Raw genomic sequence first — 19,414 nt, forward strand, 5'->3', positions numbered from 1 at the left:
CGGGCTCAAATGCAAACTGACCTCACAAGCTGTGTAATCTTAAGCAAGAAACTCAGTCTCTCTGTGCTTCAGTTTTTTAAATCTGTAAAGTAGAAACAATAAATATATCTCCTTCATGGGACTGTTGCAAGGATTAAAAATATTAATCATGCTTGGTACACAGTAAGTCATATTTAAGTACTGATTGTTGCTGTATTGTTCTTACTTTTATTAATTCCTCTGAATTTGAATACTGCATTTTTGCTGATATCTCTCCAACATCTCTTGCCAAGCCAAATCTTTCCATTGGGTTTTATATTCCTGAACATGGATACATAGCAGGACAGCTCCACCTGAATGATTTATAAGAGCTGCCAGTTCAACACAGCCAAAAATTAACTCAACAACTTTCTCCCAAACGTGTTTCTTCCCCTGTATTACTGGAATCATGTTACTGTGCCATTAGCCACACAGACGCTCAGACAATAAACATGTGAATATTTTGTGATTGCTTCTCTTTTATCTCAAATATGAAATTCACTTAATATTATCTCATAAAAATTGAAACCTGTCTTCTCCCTTTCTACTAAAACTGTTCAGTTCATGTGGTACACATGTTTTTCAATGACTGTTGAAATATCATCCTAAATGTTCTTGACATTCTATTTATCTCCTAAGTCTGTGTGCCAGTTCCTGGAATAATTTGTGTACACAGTCAAGCTAAGTTGTTCTCATTGGCTTAGAGACAAACTGAAATGGATTCCTTGATCTGTGTACTCATTTTTGCATCCTCATTTCCAGTCATAATTTACATGTACCATATTGTTTTTCATCTTCATAACATAAGCTAACATTATTCTCTCTACTAATTACCCTCTACTCATCCTTTAAGCCTTCACATTTCTTAATAGTGAAAAATATAGCAAAGCACATTACTACAATGTGTATGAGGCAATTACTTGCAAATCATCTGGTCTTGAAGGCATGAACACATTAAGAGTTGTCTTTAAGCATGAAGATTTATAGTTAATACTGTGCGTTCCTATAACCTCAGTGACTACCTATTCCCACCTTTATCCCCACCCCAACCTGCTATAATCTTAATACAATAACCAAAACGATCGTTTAAAACACAAATGTTAATGGTGTCACAGCTCTGCTGAAAATACATAATGGTTTCCTTTTTAATTCAGAACACCAAAACCCTATGAAATGGCTATAGGTCCCTGCATGAGCTTTTCCTTGACCTGACCTCTCTGATGCATAGTCTATTAGTCTCCCTCGCTCACTAACCTCCAGCCACACTGTTCTTCAGTCAGCTGTTCTTTGAGTATATCACATATGCTCCTATCTCAAGGGTCTTAGCATCTGCTGTTCCCATTGTCCAGAAAGTTTTTATCTCATAATGTTACATGACCTATGCCCTCACTTTTTTCAGATTTTTTTTTCTAAATGTCACTTTTATGGTGACCTTCTTAGTGAGGCCTTCTATGGCCACCCTTTTAAAATTCCAACCTCTCCCTATAATTTAATCTCCCTTGCATTTTTTTCTTTATCATTACCTGATATATTTAATATCATTCTTTGTCATTATTGTTATTATTTTCTTTCCACGTTTTTCAGAATGTAAGTTCTATAAAACAGGACATAGTAAGGGCTTAATAAATAAATTCAAACAAATGAATAAAACATTTCTTTTTGTGAAAAAACACCCAACAAAATGAGATGGGGTATTCTGTATTTTATATCTACATAGGCTCAAACGGTAGCTCACATTTTCTTTGATATGGAAGTCATCTTGTACCACCAATAGGCATATAGTAGAAGCTTGAAAAGGCAATTCGAGAATGGAAATACAATGATGTCTATATTGTGTATGTTGTGTAACAATGGTTCCTGGCATCAGTGCTTAGATTGGGGATGGTTCAAATGAAGGGCAGGTTCTCTGACATCTGAGAATGGGGAGTAGTGCCTTTGTCATCAAGGCTGCAGCAACATGCTCCACTAAACTCTGACAAAGAAAAATCTATATAAGGATCAATCTGACATCAGGAACATTTTTTAGAAATTGAATCCCAGAACTTCTGCTATAAGCAGTTTTCCATTTGTTTTATGTTCCAAAGCATCTGAAGCTGTATTTAGAATTTTGATTTCAGAAGATTTTGTGTTTTAGCAGAAATTACAAAGACACCTGGATTTGAATCTACTTTACTAGCTGCAAGTAACCAGGGGAGTTATTAAATATCCTGTGCCTCAGTTACCTCATCTATAAACCAATTCTTTATAATAAAATGGTATAGTCCATAAAATGCACATAGAACAGTCCTTGGTACTGTGGCAATGAATGTGAAATAGCTCAGCTTTTGAGTTAGGAATACCTGAGTTCAAACATCAGGTCTGTCCCTGACTTTGTGTATGAGCTATAACTCTCTGAGTTTTAGTTTCTGCATGTGTCAGATGAAGAATATCATGTCTAACATGCAGTTGTGAGATCTAGGAATAACCTGGTACCTACTCAGTTCCTGTGTGCAATAGGTACATATAAATAATAGCCTCAGTTGTCAATTCTGTTTATTAAGTGTCTTTTCTCTCAGGATATCATAATAATTGATGATATATATAGTATCTGATATATTTAATTTACATTTATAATTCATAGTAGCTTATTATTACTTCAGTATAATTAATAAGGTCTTCAAGCCAAGGGAAAATGCTCCCTATGAAGTATCTAGAAAAGTTGGCTTTCAATAAATACTTATAGAATTAATAAAATATATAGAGATTATGTTCCATTTGCTTTGTTTAAGAAAGCAGGAGTCTATAAAATGCCTATTTGAGAGAATCATTATAATCTAGAGTTTAGAAAGCAGATAATTGAGTTTGTAAGTGCTTTCTAACAATTCAGGTATGTTTCTAAAGATTAATTCAGTTTCTAAAGATTAATTTGGGCAAAAACTTTATCCACATGAATATGTTGCTTCTGGATAACTCCAGAGGGCTGAGTTTGAATCTGAATAGACAGACATTACAGAATCAAAAATTTCAGTTAAATAAAAGGAAGATGTATATACTCTGTGGTCTGATAAATCAGTGACTTCTCTTGGTTTGTAGCATCAGAGAGGAATCTTGATGAGCATCATCAGGGGTACTTTATCAAGCATTTACCCAGGAGGTAAGAATTAACTAGGGGAAAATAAATATCCCTTAAAATGGTCTAGATTTGATAAGAAAGTGATTTCCTATCAAAATAAAGATTTGATAAGCAATTATGTTTCACAAAAAAGAGACATATAAATGACAATAGTGCAAAAATGATTATCAAATAAAGAACTCACATGCAAAGTTATTCTGCTTTGTGTATACATCACGTATGTTCAGCCTTTAATGAAGTCAGAACTTTGTGTTTTGTCCTGTTTTATATTGTGAATAAATCAATCCATATATAGCTAGGTCCAAAAAAGCCAAGTATTAATAATTGCTGATTATAACATAACTTTTAATGCAAAGAGTAAATTCGAAGTCCAAATATCAGCAAATATATTAGTTGGGGAAATTTGAATGTAGTTGAAAATAGGTACTAAAAATTATAGGAATGGAGAAGTAGATTATATCAACAATATGAGAAAGAACCTTATAATTGAACATTGATGGATGTAGCATGTCAAATGATTTGGTAAAGATTTCCAAATGAGGCAGATTATGGTGAGTTCCAAATTAGAAACAGAACATACTGAGTGAGGAAAACCACTGATAAAAGAATTACTTCACTGTCTTCTGAAGCCATTCGGCTTGGAGGAACTATGGAATATTACCAGGTCCTTTTCTGCCAAGGGAATTATGAGGAATTTAAAAAGTCATTTCACCTCAGATTTGTGAAGTGGAAAGTACGTTAATACTAAATCAACAATTTAACTCAGGGCAATATGCTATAACATTTTTGGACATGTGTTTATTCTTATGACATCATGAAGAAAATTTTCCTTTCCTGATTGCATTTCTATATTATTTCTAAAAGCCTTTGTTAAGTTGAGGTGACTTTCTCTCTAAAACCTACCCAAAGAACCAAGGATTTACAAATTTAATTATCTCCCAGAATGTACTGTATGATTTTGAACTAAAAACATGTTAGGTTTTAAATTTCACCATAGGCTAGGAAAAAAGGAATAAAAAGTTCAAAGTGCTCCGCATTTGGAATCAGTAATTTTGTGTTCCAATGAGAAATGTTTAATTTCCAGTGCCAAAATGAGGTGAAGCCTTCCATTGATTCACTCTCTATCCAAAAGGTACCTATTACCTCTTCTCTGTGACCTAAGGCAGGTCTCTAGACTCATTTTCATTATTCAACTTGCAACCATTTCTTTACCGAGGATCATTTTTTCTATATTCAATATTCTTTCTCCCTCCAAAATATTCATTTTTTTTTCTACTTGCTATCTTTGTAATTCCACTTTTGTAAAACTGAGTTCAAAGCCCACATCACCAATGTGATCTGCCTTACCTGTCTGCTTTATGCCCTGGACCTCTTTATGCCCTGAACTCTTTCTATAGACAGCCCTTGACTCACATTCTTTTATCCAGTAACTGCCTCCTATTCTACACATGTGCTTTAAAGCTGCCTATCCTTCCATCTCTACAAGCATCCAAGTCATTCCTCTCCCATCATGTAGAAGATGATTACAGAAATACAATCGCCACCACTACAACTGCTAAAAAGGATGAAAGAGTGGGGGTCTTTCCTTTGTTCCCCACGATCAAGAACACTTATGTCAATGTCTCATTTATGATTGAAAAGCTTTCTTACACAACGAGCTTAATGTTGCAGCTGTGTTGTTATTTTAATTCTATTATTATTCATATGACTAAGACATATGAGTTAATGATAATTAAGTTTTGCTATTTCTCTACAACATTGCCTTGGGTGTCATGATTTAAGACTATCATTTTGACAACATGACCATAAAATCATGAGTTATAAGTACTTCTTTTAAAAATTCCTATTTCCAAGATCCAAATTAATGATTTCTATATATGTGCATAGCATATGTGTATTTATACAGTATATGTCTATAAAAACTCTATGTATATATATTTAAATTATTGTAGGTATATAAATCACACATAATAAATAAAACTGACTTATTAAATAAGACATGCATAGTACAACAGCTAGCTTCATTTTTCAGCATCCAAATAAATCATCTATTTACTGACCACACACTATATGCAAAACACTACGTTGTGAATGTGCAGCTATGAATTACCTCCTCTTTTCTTGTCTCCCGTCCTTTCTGTACAAACCAGATAACTTTTGCTTGTAAAGATCGTGGAGTACATTCCAGCAAAGTACTGTTGTTCTCTATGCCATAAGCCAGATGCTCTTCAGTCTTATCCAAAGCATCCCCTACAACAGGAACATTAATGCCATCTTTGAGACTTAGATTTTACAGGTAAATAAATTTTTCAAACATTATTTAGATCCCTGCAGTAACATGATTAACTCATTACTTATTGCTCAGTTCTGTAAACGGTAATTTAAAGGAATTATTTAGAAAGAACGGCACACCAAAGTTTAGGCACGAAACAAGCAAGCAGGCTATGGGGTGGGAAAGAAGTAGGTAACTGAGAGTCTGGTTCCAAAGGACGGGATAGGATAGTCAAAGCAGTAAGAAGCATCAGTGTTAAACGCATGGAAAGTCTCTTCCCTTTATTGAGGGAAGACAAAGGGAACACCAAAGCATAGGACAAAATTTGTGGTTACGAACAAAAGCAGAAACCAGAAATGCAGGCAAAATGCCACTACACAAACGTAAATGTGAATTATATCTTGACAAGGGATTGCATTTATCTGGGTGTTGGGCTGCTGCAGTGAGAAGAGAATATGAGACTGAATCAGGGACTTTGTGAAATAGAGCTTGATTACAATCTGTATTTTGGACCGGAAAGGCTCTTACTGGACTTGAACTCAAATTTGCATACAGGCAAGTACACTTAGCTGCAGTAGGGCATAAAAGCAAGCAGGATTACTCTCTTAAAAAAAAAAAAAAAAGAAGTCCTACTCAACTTCAGAACTGACCCCTAAACTTCCCTAAGATGAAGGTCCTACTTTTCTTTTGCCAGTATTCCCAGAGGCTTGAGTCCTCCACTGAATCCTGAGTCAGCCTGGGGTCCAGCAAAGTGACGCTGGAGCACAGTCTCTGGCTCTGTGTATAGCCACCGCTGGTTTCTTATTTATGGTGTCCCTTCTTATTACTACTTCCTAGTGAGCTTAGTGACACTAAATACAGCCTATTCAACAGTTACCACCATAATAGAAAGAGTCAGGAGAGAGTTAACAGAGAAGTTCTGTCTTAACTTCCTTACTTTTGCCTAAAGATGAAATTTCCTCAATTCCTTACCCATCAGATACCACCACTCTATCACCTTTCTTGAACCACCAACCCTAGCCCTTACCTTAGTCAACTTAGATAAAAGAGTAAAAGCTTTTTCACTTTATCTATCCCAAAGCTTAGTAGATGACTTTATAGAAGTAATACCAGTTGATAAAATCACCAGAAGCTACGTAACATGGTGAAGACAGTCCCCAGTATGAGATAAAGAGGTAAGTCATAAGAGTCACCGTGGCATCAATCACCTAAAGTATGCAGCATTCTTGTTCTAGGGTTTCGTTGTTTTAATAATTAGTTTAATAATGAAGCTTGGTGGTAGTACATATAATTTATTTTCCTAATCAGATAAAAATTAGATGTCATTTTTTCCAAATTTTAACTACATGTCAGAGAAAAAGAATACTTATTACATTGTTCTAGTATACATGAATCACAAAGAAAAAAGGACTCTATTTAAGAAGTTTGCAGTTTATATTCAATGTATTCTCTGAGTAACCCAGAACAATTGATTTTCTATGGATTACCAACAAACTGTTGTCCAAAGCACTGCTGAGCTGCATTTCCATGTCGAACATCTTGTCTCCGGAAACGCCTGAAAGAAAGTAAATGCATTTAGATGTTCATATTTTCAATTTTCCAGGCTTTAAAATGCAGCCAATTGCATTAAATATACAAGTAGTATTCTGCTACTGAAAAAAAAAATGATCATTCATATGAAATAAGAATAAAATCCAAGTTTCATAGTTTTTCACATTTCCATTATATGTTCTTCAGTAGTTAAGATCTATGTTACCCTGTTCTTTATTTACATAATGTTGAATTCTGGAAACTCAAACAACAATGGAATATATTTATCTTTACTTTTTGTTAAAAATTTAGTTCAACAAGAAATCTTCTAGTTTGAGAATGTCTTGAGTGGTAAAGTATTTGGGCAGAGAAAGACAATGAGATTTGAAGTAAAGTATTTATTGAGTACAAAACAGTTATTTTGAGTATAAAACTCCCATATGTAATAAAGTGCAAATGAAAAAGGTGTTAAAATCCAAATAGTTTGTTCCATAGTCATCATAATCAATTAGTACAAATAGAATTTCTAAAAATAAGAGATAAACTAATAATATACTGTAGTGAGCTTACTTTTATTCAGATGTAACATTGAGGAAGTACATGCCTTTATTCAATGTGATAGTGTGTTCTTCATGTTTAGCAGGATGTTGTGCATCTAGTGGGACTCAAGAAATATTAGTATATTCCCCCTCAGTCTGCCTAGTATAATTAGAGTCATTTCTAGTATTTTTTTATTTCATAGATTGTTTAGATATATAACTGAAAAAAAATACAATATTCTATATCTCTGGAGAAACTCCAGAATATATATACACACATGCACACATATATATGTATAACATTATATATATAAAATTCCAGAATATATGTAATATACATATGTTTTGAATATATATAAAACATATGTATGTGCAATTCAAGAATATATATATGATATATACAATATAATGTTTTGAATATATATAAAAACATTAGCCGGGCATGGTGGCTCACGCCTGTAATCCCAGCACTTTGGGAGGCCAAGACGGGCGGATCACAAGGTCAGGAGTTCGAGGCCAGCCTGAGCAACATGGCGAAACCCCACCTCTACTAAAAATACAAAAATTAGCCAGGCGTGGTCGTGTGCATCTGTAATCCCAGCTATTCAGGAGACTGAGACAGGAGAATCGCCTGAAGCCGGGAGGTGAAGGTTGCAGTGAGCCAAGATTGTGCCACTGCACTCCAGCCTGGCAATGAAGCGAGACTCTATTTCAAAAAAAAAAAAAAAATATATATATATATATATATATATAGATAGATAGAGATAGATATAGATATATATTTAAGTATATAATATAACATTATATATAAAGTGATTTAATATGTAAGCATTTTTTTGAGGAATTAAATAATGGGAATTATCATTAGTATTAATAGTATTGAAATTACAAAATCAAGAACTCTGGCATACTTAATTTAGCTTAGAGATTTAAATAGAAGTATTACATAAAGGTGGAAAATACCACTTGCCTCTCTAATTCATGGCATTTCTTCAAGACTGAGGGAAAAACAGAAGGCAAAGCAGAAGTTTTACCCTAGAGGGTGAGAGCATAGCTCCCAAAGTGACAATGAGATGCTTTAACCATATGCAATGATGAAATTTGGAAAAGTGAACCAGATTCAATTCCCAATACCACCACTAATGTTCTGTATGATCTTATGCATATTGCTTCCCTTTCCTGGCTCTTTGTGTCCTCCCGTGTAAAATAGAGGTGGCAAAATGACACCTAAAATCTACTTCAGTCTCTTTTTTTTTCATTTTAGGGTGTCCTTACTGTCTCTAAATAACAATAATAGAATGCTATTTCAAGAGATCAAGTGCTTTCTCACACAGGAGTTCAGACCTTATTTAACAAATTAATATGTATTGAAAACTGGGGCAGATGAACATCTGCAATCAATTTTTGGGATTATGACCTGTATACAAAAGTACGTTTTAGTTTTAGTTTGTTTGCTTTTCTTAACGCAGAGATCGCTGATTAGAAAACCTTACCTAAAAACCTGAGATTTTACAAAGTTAATATTAGATCTGCCACATGTATCATTCTACTGAACTAGATTGAAAATAGAGCTTATGAAAAAACAACAAGCAAAAGTAGAAAGTTGCATGACTCTATATTGTTTTACACTAGCATGTACAACTATTATACAACTAATAGCAGATTTAGATGATAATTAAAATGCTGTTGTTAATCCCTCACTTTGTGGAGTATTGCTTCTATATTGAGAACCTGAAGCCTGATGAGCAATAATGAATAATGGATAGGAATAAAATCAATGAAATGAGAAATGGCTTACACTTTGCAGAGACGGTGTTGTATAAAGATTAATATACAAGTGATATGAGGATAAGGAAGCTACAATCAAATAATTCTAGATAAGCAAGGTCAAGAACTGAGTGCAAAAATCTTGCTGAAAGTTATTGGAAACATACATTTAAAAAGAAAGATACCACATTTTCCTGCAAAGTTTCAGTTCATTTTATACTATCCTAGTATAGTTGTCCTTTATTTCAGTATAGATATATACACACATACGTATATATATTACATATACATATATGAGTGTGTATATATATATGTAATATATACATATATACACACAAATATATGTGTATATTATATATGTGTATATATATATATGGAAAAGTTTCAGAAAGGTTGAACAAAGTTGCTTTCATTCTGAACGTTGCGTATTATTCTTACATCTCTAGTCTCTTAGAAATTTTTAAAGAGAACACTGGAAATAGACAAAATACAAGAGCAAGGGGAAGAAAAAGATTCTAGCATTATAAACCCTAGTGTATTTTGGAAGATCATTTTAAACAAGTGGTCTGGATTGTGAATTAATGTTTTTCCCCTGTTGACTCATTTTCACTCTGTGAGCAGAGAAGTATTTATTTTAATGACCAGTTTTCAATTTCTGCTTCTATTCAGGTCTTAAGCAACAACGATCTGCTATAAAAGCAGGCTATTTTACCTTCATGTGTTGAAACTTATCCAAAAATTCTCCCCCAGGGGTGAATGATGGTTCAAAAGAATTTGACACCACTGAAAGATCTCCATTACATGTCACTGAACTGAACTAATTCATTTACGAGCACGGCTTCTGATTCCAGCATTTCATGCCTTCCTATCTACTATTTTTCTCATTCACTTGACTTTTTCTAAGTAACCCTTTTTGTCTCCCACATCTACTGTATTATCAAGCTTAGGACTGTACACTGTTAAAAGATGCACCATATAAAATAATTAACTATGGAAACTGCTCAATTAAAATTCATTATCACTACTGCATGCCTAACACAAAACCCTGTCATTCATAAGTATTTGGTGCAAGGCTTGTAAACATTTTTATTGTTGCTGATGACAATAAAATAATTAATACTGTTATTTGTGGTTAAATTCACGTACTACCCTCATATTCTTCTATTTCACTCCCGACCCATGGTACTGTGTGCTTGTTTTTAAGCATTCTATTTCTTTGTATAGAAAATTAATTCCCTTTAACTGGAATCTTCTTATATCTCTACCTTCAAGATTAAGCGCAAAAGTGAGATTATTTTGAGAATTAAATAAAGTATTATACGCATTGCTCTTAATCGAGTACCTCATCCATAGTAAGTGCAGAATAGCAAGCTACTACTATTATTATTTACAATTCCATTCTTCACTTTAGGTTCCAATTTCCTTTAGGCAAGAGGTTATGCTTGTTTCTTCATATCCCTTGCACATAGTACAGTAATTGGCTTAATAGGCGAATACACTCCACTCATAATTGATATTTTCAAATAATTACATGACTATATTCTTCAAGAATTGTTTTCAAACAACAACAAACACTTCTGCAAAATCAATTAATTTGCTCAATTCTTTAATACAATTGGTAAATATAGTTAAAATGTCCTCTTGAAGCATAATTTTACTATCTGCTTATTATATCATTTTAAAAAATACTCATTGGAGTATTAATTTAGCTCAAGTAAAATTAACAAAATTTTGAATTAGTGAAGTTTTAATGAGATTCTACTATATATTTGAACATATAAAACAAGAACTACACTAAATTGGGTTAAATTATATTCTGAAAAAGGTTTACAGAAAAGTAACTCAAAGTTAAATACTAAAAATAATTGAAATTAATACAAACTGTTTTTCAGTAGGAAAACTACCTATCCTTCTATTGCTTGCTTTATTTTGTCTTTGGTCATTTTATCGCAAGAAAGAAACTGCTTATTCTGTGAGAAATAATAATACTTTTTTCCTGAGGTATTTTCACAAAGAATGCACAACTCTATATGGCTTGACTGAAGAGATTTCCTTATTCTTCAAAAGACTTAACTGAACCTCAAGATCTCTGCTGAAAGAATCCTGGGATTTACCTTCTGTAGGAAATGGCAATGACCTCACAGAATTGTAGGCCTTGGAGTTTGGAGGTCTTTAAGTACCTTTCATTTGTGTTGAATTAAATCACACATTTCATTAATTATACAGGTCATGCATTTGCCTAGGAGTTAAAATATTCACTTTCAAAATGAAATAAATGAAGACCAGCTGGTAGAGAGGACATGGGGCAAATGCAGGATGTATTTTAGAAATTTCTTTATTTATTTTCCTTTTAAGTCTTTGAATCTCTCATGTGCAGTGGCTTGCCATTTCCACATTTTAAGTTTATCTGAACTCGTTTCATGTGTTGCAGTAGAAGTTTCAAAAGAGGGAAGAACTGACTCAAACCTGGGTGAAAAAATGGGAGGTCAACAGCATGTTCAGCTCCAGTCTCTGTACACAATAATTAATACAGATATTTTCTGGAAAACTTCAAGTTTTCAAAGTTTCTATTATGAACAAAATATAACTATGATGATTTATTTAAATAAAAAGAGCATGGTTATTTTTCATGGAATGTGTGGGGGAAAAAAAAGAGCAAAAAAAAAAAAAGCATTAGGGTTTTCCTAAGCAAGGGAAATAGTTCATCAGGTATCATATCTCACCTTTTCGCATGCGTGCCAGTTGGGTAGTACCGGGAACAGGATATGCCATCCCAGGCACAGTAAGGGTCTCGAGCCAGGCAGCAGTCAGCACAAGCACTTCCATACATGTCACAGTGATGGAATCTGACTTGAGCCACGGCAGAAGCAGATCCAATATACAGCTGTTGCTACAGAAATCAGAAAGAGGTCACTAGCAGAAATGGACAACACTTTCACTGAACTATTACACCTAGTTTTCACATTTATACACAATCACCTCAGAAAAAATTCACTTAAATTTAATTCACTTAAATCAGCAGTTTCAGGAGTTTGAGACCAGCCTGCTCAACATGGCAAAACCCTGTCTCTACTAAAAATACAAAAAATTAGCTGGGCATGGTGGCAGGTGCCTGTAATCTCAGCTACTCTGGAGGTTGAGGCAGGAGAATTGCTTGAACCTAGGATGTGGAGGTGGAACCTGGAAGACAAGAGAGAAACTCCGTCTAAAAAAAAAAAAAAATTATAGCAGTTGTTCAATATAGATAATAGAATATTTATACTTTCATTTCTCTAATATTTGAGAAACACTCATAGACATAAATGCAGGAGCACCAAAATTGCTAGACTGAACTTGACAAGAACTCAAGAAGCTGTGTTCATTATCTTGCATTATCCAACACTGTGGATCTTCCTTTAAAGATCTATAGACACTGCCCGGCTCAGTGGCTTATGTCTGTAATCCCAACACTTTGGGAGGCTAATTGCTTGAGCCCAGGAGTTTGAGACCAGTCTGGGCAACATGGCAAAACCCTGTCTCTACAAAAATTACAAAAATTAGCTGGTAGTATGTGCCCATGGTCTCAGCTACTCAGGAGGCTGGCATGGAAGGATGACCTGAGCCTGGGGAGGTCGAGTCTACAGTGAGCTATAATTGCACCACTGAACTCCAGTCTAGTGACACAGTGAGACCTTATCTCAAAAACAGAAAACAAATCTATAGAAAGAATTAATAAGAGATTTGGAAAGCAAATAGTCTTTTAAATATTGACATATAACATTTAGAAGAGTGACATATATATCTCTCTATTTACAGAACAAGTAGCTGAACATTTAGTATCATATCTTTCCTTTTGCCTGAACATGGAGGATTATTTATAAATAAATTTGAGAAAATATATGCAACAACTGTTTCTAAAGAAGTTTACACCAAACTGATTTCAATGAAGTGGAAAGGAGGTGTGTTTCCTTGCACACTCTTGGGTTATCATTGTTACCATTGTTAATGAAAAACATTAGTGAAAAATAACCAGGGAATAAAGTGCTATCATGATTGTAGAAGTAAAACTACTCTCATCTTCCTTTTTATAGAGATGGAAAATGAAGGCATGTATTAAATGTAAATCATGATATACTTTTGTCACAATCAATCAATGGACATAAAGTTTCAATCGAACAAGATTAATCAGGTTTGAAGGTCTACAGTATAACACTGTACCTAGAGCCATTAAACATGTATTGTATACTTAATATTTTGTTAACAGGGTAGATCACATGTTAAAAGTTCTTACTACAATAAAATAAAGTAATACAAGAAAAATAAAACTGTAATAAGTCCATATTTAAGCACATGAACTAATGTTCTCATATCCTTTGACCTTAGCTTACATATAGAACACACACACCTACACACACACATACACACATAGACAACTTACTCGCTTTGAAGAAATCTCCATAGAAATAATAGGAACTGGATCCTGAAATTTTTAAAAAGGTTTCGTTTTTGAGAAAATAATATAAAAACATTTACCTTAATATGGTTGTAAATTCCTGAAATTACATTACTTATATAAGTGGTTCTGTGTTAAGTACTGTATAGCTTTCATTTTAGTAAATCAATAAGCAAATACAATTAAAATACAGCTTTAAAACTTTTTTCTAATGGGGTGGGCAGATATGCAGATGAGAAGAGCAGCAGGCAATCTAACCAGCTTACTGTTTGTCTCTGGAATACAGTTTTTGAATTTGCATTTGAATATTGCTGTGCTTTGGAAACTCAAGTATCTTTAAATAAAATAATAAAGTCAGAATGTTCTATTAAAGTAATTGAATCATTAAAATGGAACCACTATGTCTTTCAATAGGTGTTATTGCTAATAAACCAGGTGATCTTAAATATTTCAACCCAAACCTAAACAAAATATTTTTCTGCTGGAGTGATCATGGTGAATCACAATTAACCCAGGATTCTTTGAACAGGATGAATAACCTGATTTTCTTAGAACTGCACCAGAGGAAGGACAATTTATACCATAGCTTTGAGAACCAATATGTTGTTTTAGGATTGTTAAGTAAGGGTAGTGCATCCCCAAGGAACACAATAAACTCAGATCAGCTGTGCAAGTGGCAAACCACAGGGCAGGTGAAATCCACTCTGGGGATGATTACCCTTTGAAGAGCTGGTTGTTAAAAGGGAACATTTGATCCTCTATGTCAGTGTTTTCTTAATTTTTTTAAATTTTAAACTACAGAATCTTTATGCTTTCATACATTCATTCATGTATTCATCCAGGCAACAATGTTTCTTAAGAGTTTACATGAACAAAACACTGTGGTGAGTGAATATTAAACATATTTCGTTTTATAACACGAAATGAAATCTTATGTAGAGTCCCAGAGTGTTAAATAAGCAAAAGCATAGCTGCTCTGGTTGATATAGGATGGTGGTTAGCTTTGGGTGTGGCTCTAGGGCATCCGTGTTCTAGTACAGCAAAGGCAAAATGTATTGCTTTTCATTTATAAAATCTTTCACATCTACCCATTATAAAAATATATAGCCAATCCTTGTTATTCACAGATTCTGTATTTGCAAATTAGCCTACTTACTAAAATTAATTGTAACCCCGATATCAAGACATCCTGTGTTCTTCACTCATGGACACATGCATGCTCAGAGCAGCAAAAAATTTGAGTCACAGGACATGCACATTCCCAGCTGAGATGAAACAAGCTGTCACTCTTGCCTTCTTGTTTCAACTTTCATGGTGTAAATAAGTATCTTTTTCATGGAGTATGTAGTGCCAAGGTTTTCACATCTCTGTGCTTTTTGTTGGTGTTTTGTTTTTTAAAATGGTCCCCAAACATAGTGCTGAAGTGCTGTTTAATATTTCTAAACTCAAAAAATCTGTGCTGTGCCTTAACGTTGAAAACTCTTTCCTTAGATAAGCTTCATTCAGGCATGGATTATAGTGCTGTTGGCTGTGAGTTCAATGTTAGTCCATCAGCAATATATATTAAATAAGGTGTCTTTAAACACAAACACACATAAAAGAAGGTTATGTATTGATCTGTTGATAATTATGTTACAATTAGAAATTTGCTGGAACATAACCCCTTATTACCCATGGGAGCAGTGGTCAGTATTCACTAGTTCAGTGTTATAACAACTTTAAAGACCAAAACTGCTGCAAATGATGCGACTTGATATGTGTGTGTGTGTGTGTGTGTGTGTGTATAAGTGCATGTTTGTTTATATATACATGCACACATATATATGTGCATATACACACATACACATATATATATACATACACATGCATCTATGTATGTTAGTGTATCTGAATATGTAATTGTTTTTTCATGTCTTTTTTTATCATTTTCTATTGTTTTTCTTTTTTAGTAAATTCTTTGTATAATTAATGCACTTAATAAAAAGCAGTATGCTTATCTTGCCACAGTGTTCACAATATGAAAATGTATTATTATTTTTTGTCAGTATTGATTGTACATTTCTAAAAAATGTGACTGTAATACTGGCTCTGAAAATTTATATGTAGTATAAATGTTATTTCTTTATAGTCACAGTTTATTCACTGAAATTCTTTCCATGCTAGGTAAATATTGATCTCTCAGTTGAAAAGTCTGTAACAATCAAATACATGCACTAGAATTCGAAATAATTCTTCACTTATATTAGCTGTGAATCCACAACACACCTGTTAGGAAAAAGAAAATAGACATAGTATCTTTCCTATTTATATCTCACTTGTAGTCGTAATGCATAAATTTGGTCTGAATTTTTTACTCTAAATACCTTGAATATCTGAAGTTCTTCTAGAATTACTTCTTCCATTGATTCCATTTCTTGGTTGTAAATTGTGATTACTTTCAGCACAATTCCATTATCTGTAAGAAAACAAAACAAGAAATAAACTAGAATCTATGTCACAGTCTGGTTTTCAAATAATTAGAAACCATGTAGCTGGCTAGGTGCGGTGGCTCATGCCTGTAATCACTGTGGGAGGCCGACACGGGTGTATCTCTTGAGGTCAGGAGTTCAAGACTAGCCTGGCCAACATGGCAAAACCCTGTCTCTACTAAAAAAAAAAAAAAAAAAATTAGTCAGGCATGGTGGTGGGCGCCTATAATCCCAGCTACTCAGGAGGCTGAGGCAGGAGAATCGCTTGAACCTGGGAAGCGGAGGTTGCAGTGAGCAAGATCATGCCACTGCACTACAGCCTTGGAGACAGAGAAGCCTTCATCTAAAAAAAAAAAAGTAGCGACTATAAATTCAGATAAGATTTGACATCCAGATGCATGAAACATTTTTATCACTGTCAGTTTAAAACAATATGACTACTTATAAACTCATATTTTTAATTAGCAAAATTAATTTTATATGCCTGACCAAAAAATAAGAGGAAATAACGATTTTTCCAAATAGTTTGATCCAAAAATCCAATCATAGATTCAAAACTCAAAATGTCTTTTGGAATTAATAAAACATAAGAGAGATGCCAAATTATTCTAGCTACTTTTTCTGTGACGCATGATGAAGAAATTTTTTTTACTGAAAGCTACATTCATGGTACAAAACTATACCTTAGGGAATATTCCAAGCAACACACTGTGAAACTCACCATGTATATAAAACATACACATACATGCAATCACACACAGTTTTGGCAAGAAAAAAATCCAAGTATACACCAATGAGAGAAGTGTTTGCACCAATCATTTAGTCTCCATAATTATCATTTGTTTTTAAAGTTTATATTTGTATTTTAAAATTCCATCTCATTTTTATCATTCCTGATATTCTGAACTTGTTCCTTCCTATAAACATTTTAACAAAACATTAATTTGCCGATAGAAATAATTTAGTATAATGCTAGAGATGATTTAGAAAAAAAAATCACTTTTTGCATATTTATCATACTATTTCAGCAGTTTGTTGAAATATCAAGTTTTATGGATGAGTTCATAAAACTGGATTATAATTAAGCATATAACAGTTATCTGTATTGTACACTACCCAAAGGAAACAAAAAATTGTCATCATTTTAAAAACTAAGCACACATTAAATACTTGACAATTATGTTAGGCAAAAAGCAAAGATGAGACTCAAATGATTAATTCGCAATTAGTGATTTTCTAATAAGAACCATATATGTATTGTATCAAAGCCGGTGTCTAGTAAATATTGGACAAAGTAATCATTATTTGTGGGACTTTTCGATGTTGTCCCCATTTTACATTCATCAGACATGTTCTTTTTTCTGAAAATCTGTGGTTCAATATGATGATACCTTTGAATTAAACATGGTGTATATGGCAGAACGAATATGTTTGATACTTCTGAAATTCTCTCGAATCACTTTGATCAATATGACAAGAAAGTATTTCCAAAAACATTCTTGGACTGTTTGACTTCTGCTTTCCAGGGCATTTAAAAATAACATATTAGGTTGGTGCAAAAGTTATTGCAGTTTTTGCCATTAAAGTAACAGCAAAAGACCGCAATTACTTTTATAGCAAACTAATACTTTAATTACTTTTATCAAATATTAGTATTGATTATGCAACTGTAAAAAATTTTGTTGGAAGTCACTATGAGTGAGTTTATGGTCAATTAATTTCAAGTTTGCTGAAGAAATCTGATGGCATGTTAATCTCGAACCCATAGTGCAGAGCACATTGTTAACATTAACTTCCTGAAATGAATGAACAAAATACAGCCCATACCAGGAATCAATTTCTAAGAATAAGATAGATGTTTTCTTGCTTAAATCTTTGTTTTAAAAAAACAAAAGGATGGCCGGGCATGGTGGCTCATGCCTGTCATCCCAGCACTTTGGGAGGCCAAGGCAGGTGGATCACCTGAGGTCAGGAGTTCGAGACCAGCCTCACGAAAGTGGAGAAGCCCCTGTCTCTATTAAAAGTACAAAATTAGGCGGGCATGGTGGCACATGCCTGTAATCCCAGCTACTCGGGAGGCTGAGGCAGGAACATCTCTTGAGCCTGGGAGGCAGAGGCTGCAGTGAGACGAGATCGTGCCATTGCACTCCAGCCTGGGCAACGGAGCAGGACTCTGACTCAAGAAAAAACAAACAAGCAACAACAACAACAACAACAACAACAACAAAAAACCAGCAACAAAAGCCACAAAAAACAAAACAAAAATGAAAACAAAAGGATTATTGGAGAAGCCCAAGCACCAACATTAATATTAATATTACATCCTGTTTCCTGATCCAGGCTTATGCCAATATCTCTTCAGAATTATGTATCTATGATTAAAGTCATGTGTGATAGAATTCTCACTTCTCTAAAGATGATCAACTACTGTAGCAATTACTATGCTGAATAAAAAGAAAGACAATGAAAGAAAGAAAGAATCATTTTAAACACTTTAAAAATGACTATAGGATTTTAAAACACTTCAAAGAATTTGCTACATACTACTCTGGAGGCTGAAAAATTTCAAGTTCTCTTCTACACGTTAGATCTAATGTATGGGTTGATTGAAATTACAAATTTATTTGAAAATATCACTTTTAGTATATTTATCATACTTTGTTTTATTAATGCAGGATATTACGAGTAACATTTGGCTTGCTTGGTACAAATGGTTGATCTTGACATGGACTCATAAGAATTGCTGTGTTTAGAGATTTAGGTGAAGTTATTGTCCCAAGTTCCAAGTTGTTCACAAAATCTCCAGGACTCACTGATCAAAGTCAGTAATGGAGCCAGGAACCTGACAGAACTATTCTTGCTATGACACTCTGCTTCCACTATGAGGACTTCTATTTGGAACCAACTTTGTTCATTAACATCTATTATTCATTTCTTTACTTATTCATTTATTCATATGCATGAAGTATTGATTATGTATAAGGAATTATGTGCTATGCAAGCCCCAAATCCTCTCTTTGGCAGCTTCAATATTTCTCACATCTGAAAAAAACCACATTTTTGTTGGTCAAACCATGACCCTTCTGACAATGAAAGTGGTAATATTCTCAGACAATTGGCCTAACCTCTTACTATTGCAGTCACATGAGGTCTCTATTTCAATCTGTCTCATTTTGGATTAGGAGTGTGAAATGGGTTAATGGATGGACAGATTTGTTGATAGGTACTTTTAGAAATACTATTAAAATTACTGAATTTAAAGGTCAATTTAAACGT

At 33.7% G+C, this 19,414-nt stretch overlaps 1 protein-coding gene across 5 annotated transcripts in view; it reads right to left on the reverse strand.

The window, feature by feature from the left end:
* Window positions 1–19,414, reverse strand: part of LOC105475411 (semaphorin 3E) — a 292,501-nt gene that overhangs the window by 16,665 nt on the left and 256,422 nt on the right. For all 5 annotated transcript variants that reach the window (XM_071094755.1, XM_071094754.1, XM_071094753.1 and 2 more), the window contains 5 exons: window positions 16,034–16,125; window positions 13,656–13,697; window positions 11,962–12,128; window positions 6,890–6,957; window positions 5,241–5,380 (listed from right to left, as the gene is read on the reverse strand). In XM_071094755.1, the coding sequence (XP_070950856.1) occupies window positions 5,241–5,380; window positions 6,890–6,957; window positions 11,962–12,128; window positions 13,656–13,697; window positions 16,034–16,125 (509 nt within the window). The remainder of the gene's footprint in view (window positions 1–5,240; window positions 5,381–6,889; window positions 6,958–11,961; window positions 12,129–13,655; window positions 13,698–16,033; window positions 16,126–19,414) is intronic.

This window comes from Macaca nemestrina, chromosome 4 (assembly GCF_043159975.1).
Source record: "Macaca nemestrina isolate mMacNem1 chromosome 4, mMacNem.hap1, whole genome shotgun sequence".
Lineage (NCBI taxonomy): Eukaryota > Metazoa > Chordata > Mammalia > Primates > Cercopithecidae > Macaca > Macaca nemestrina.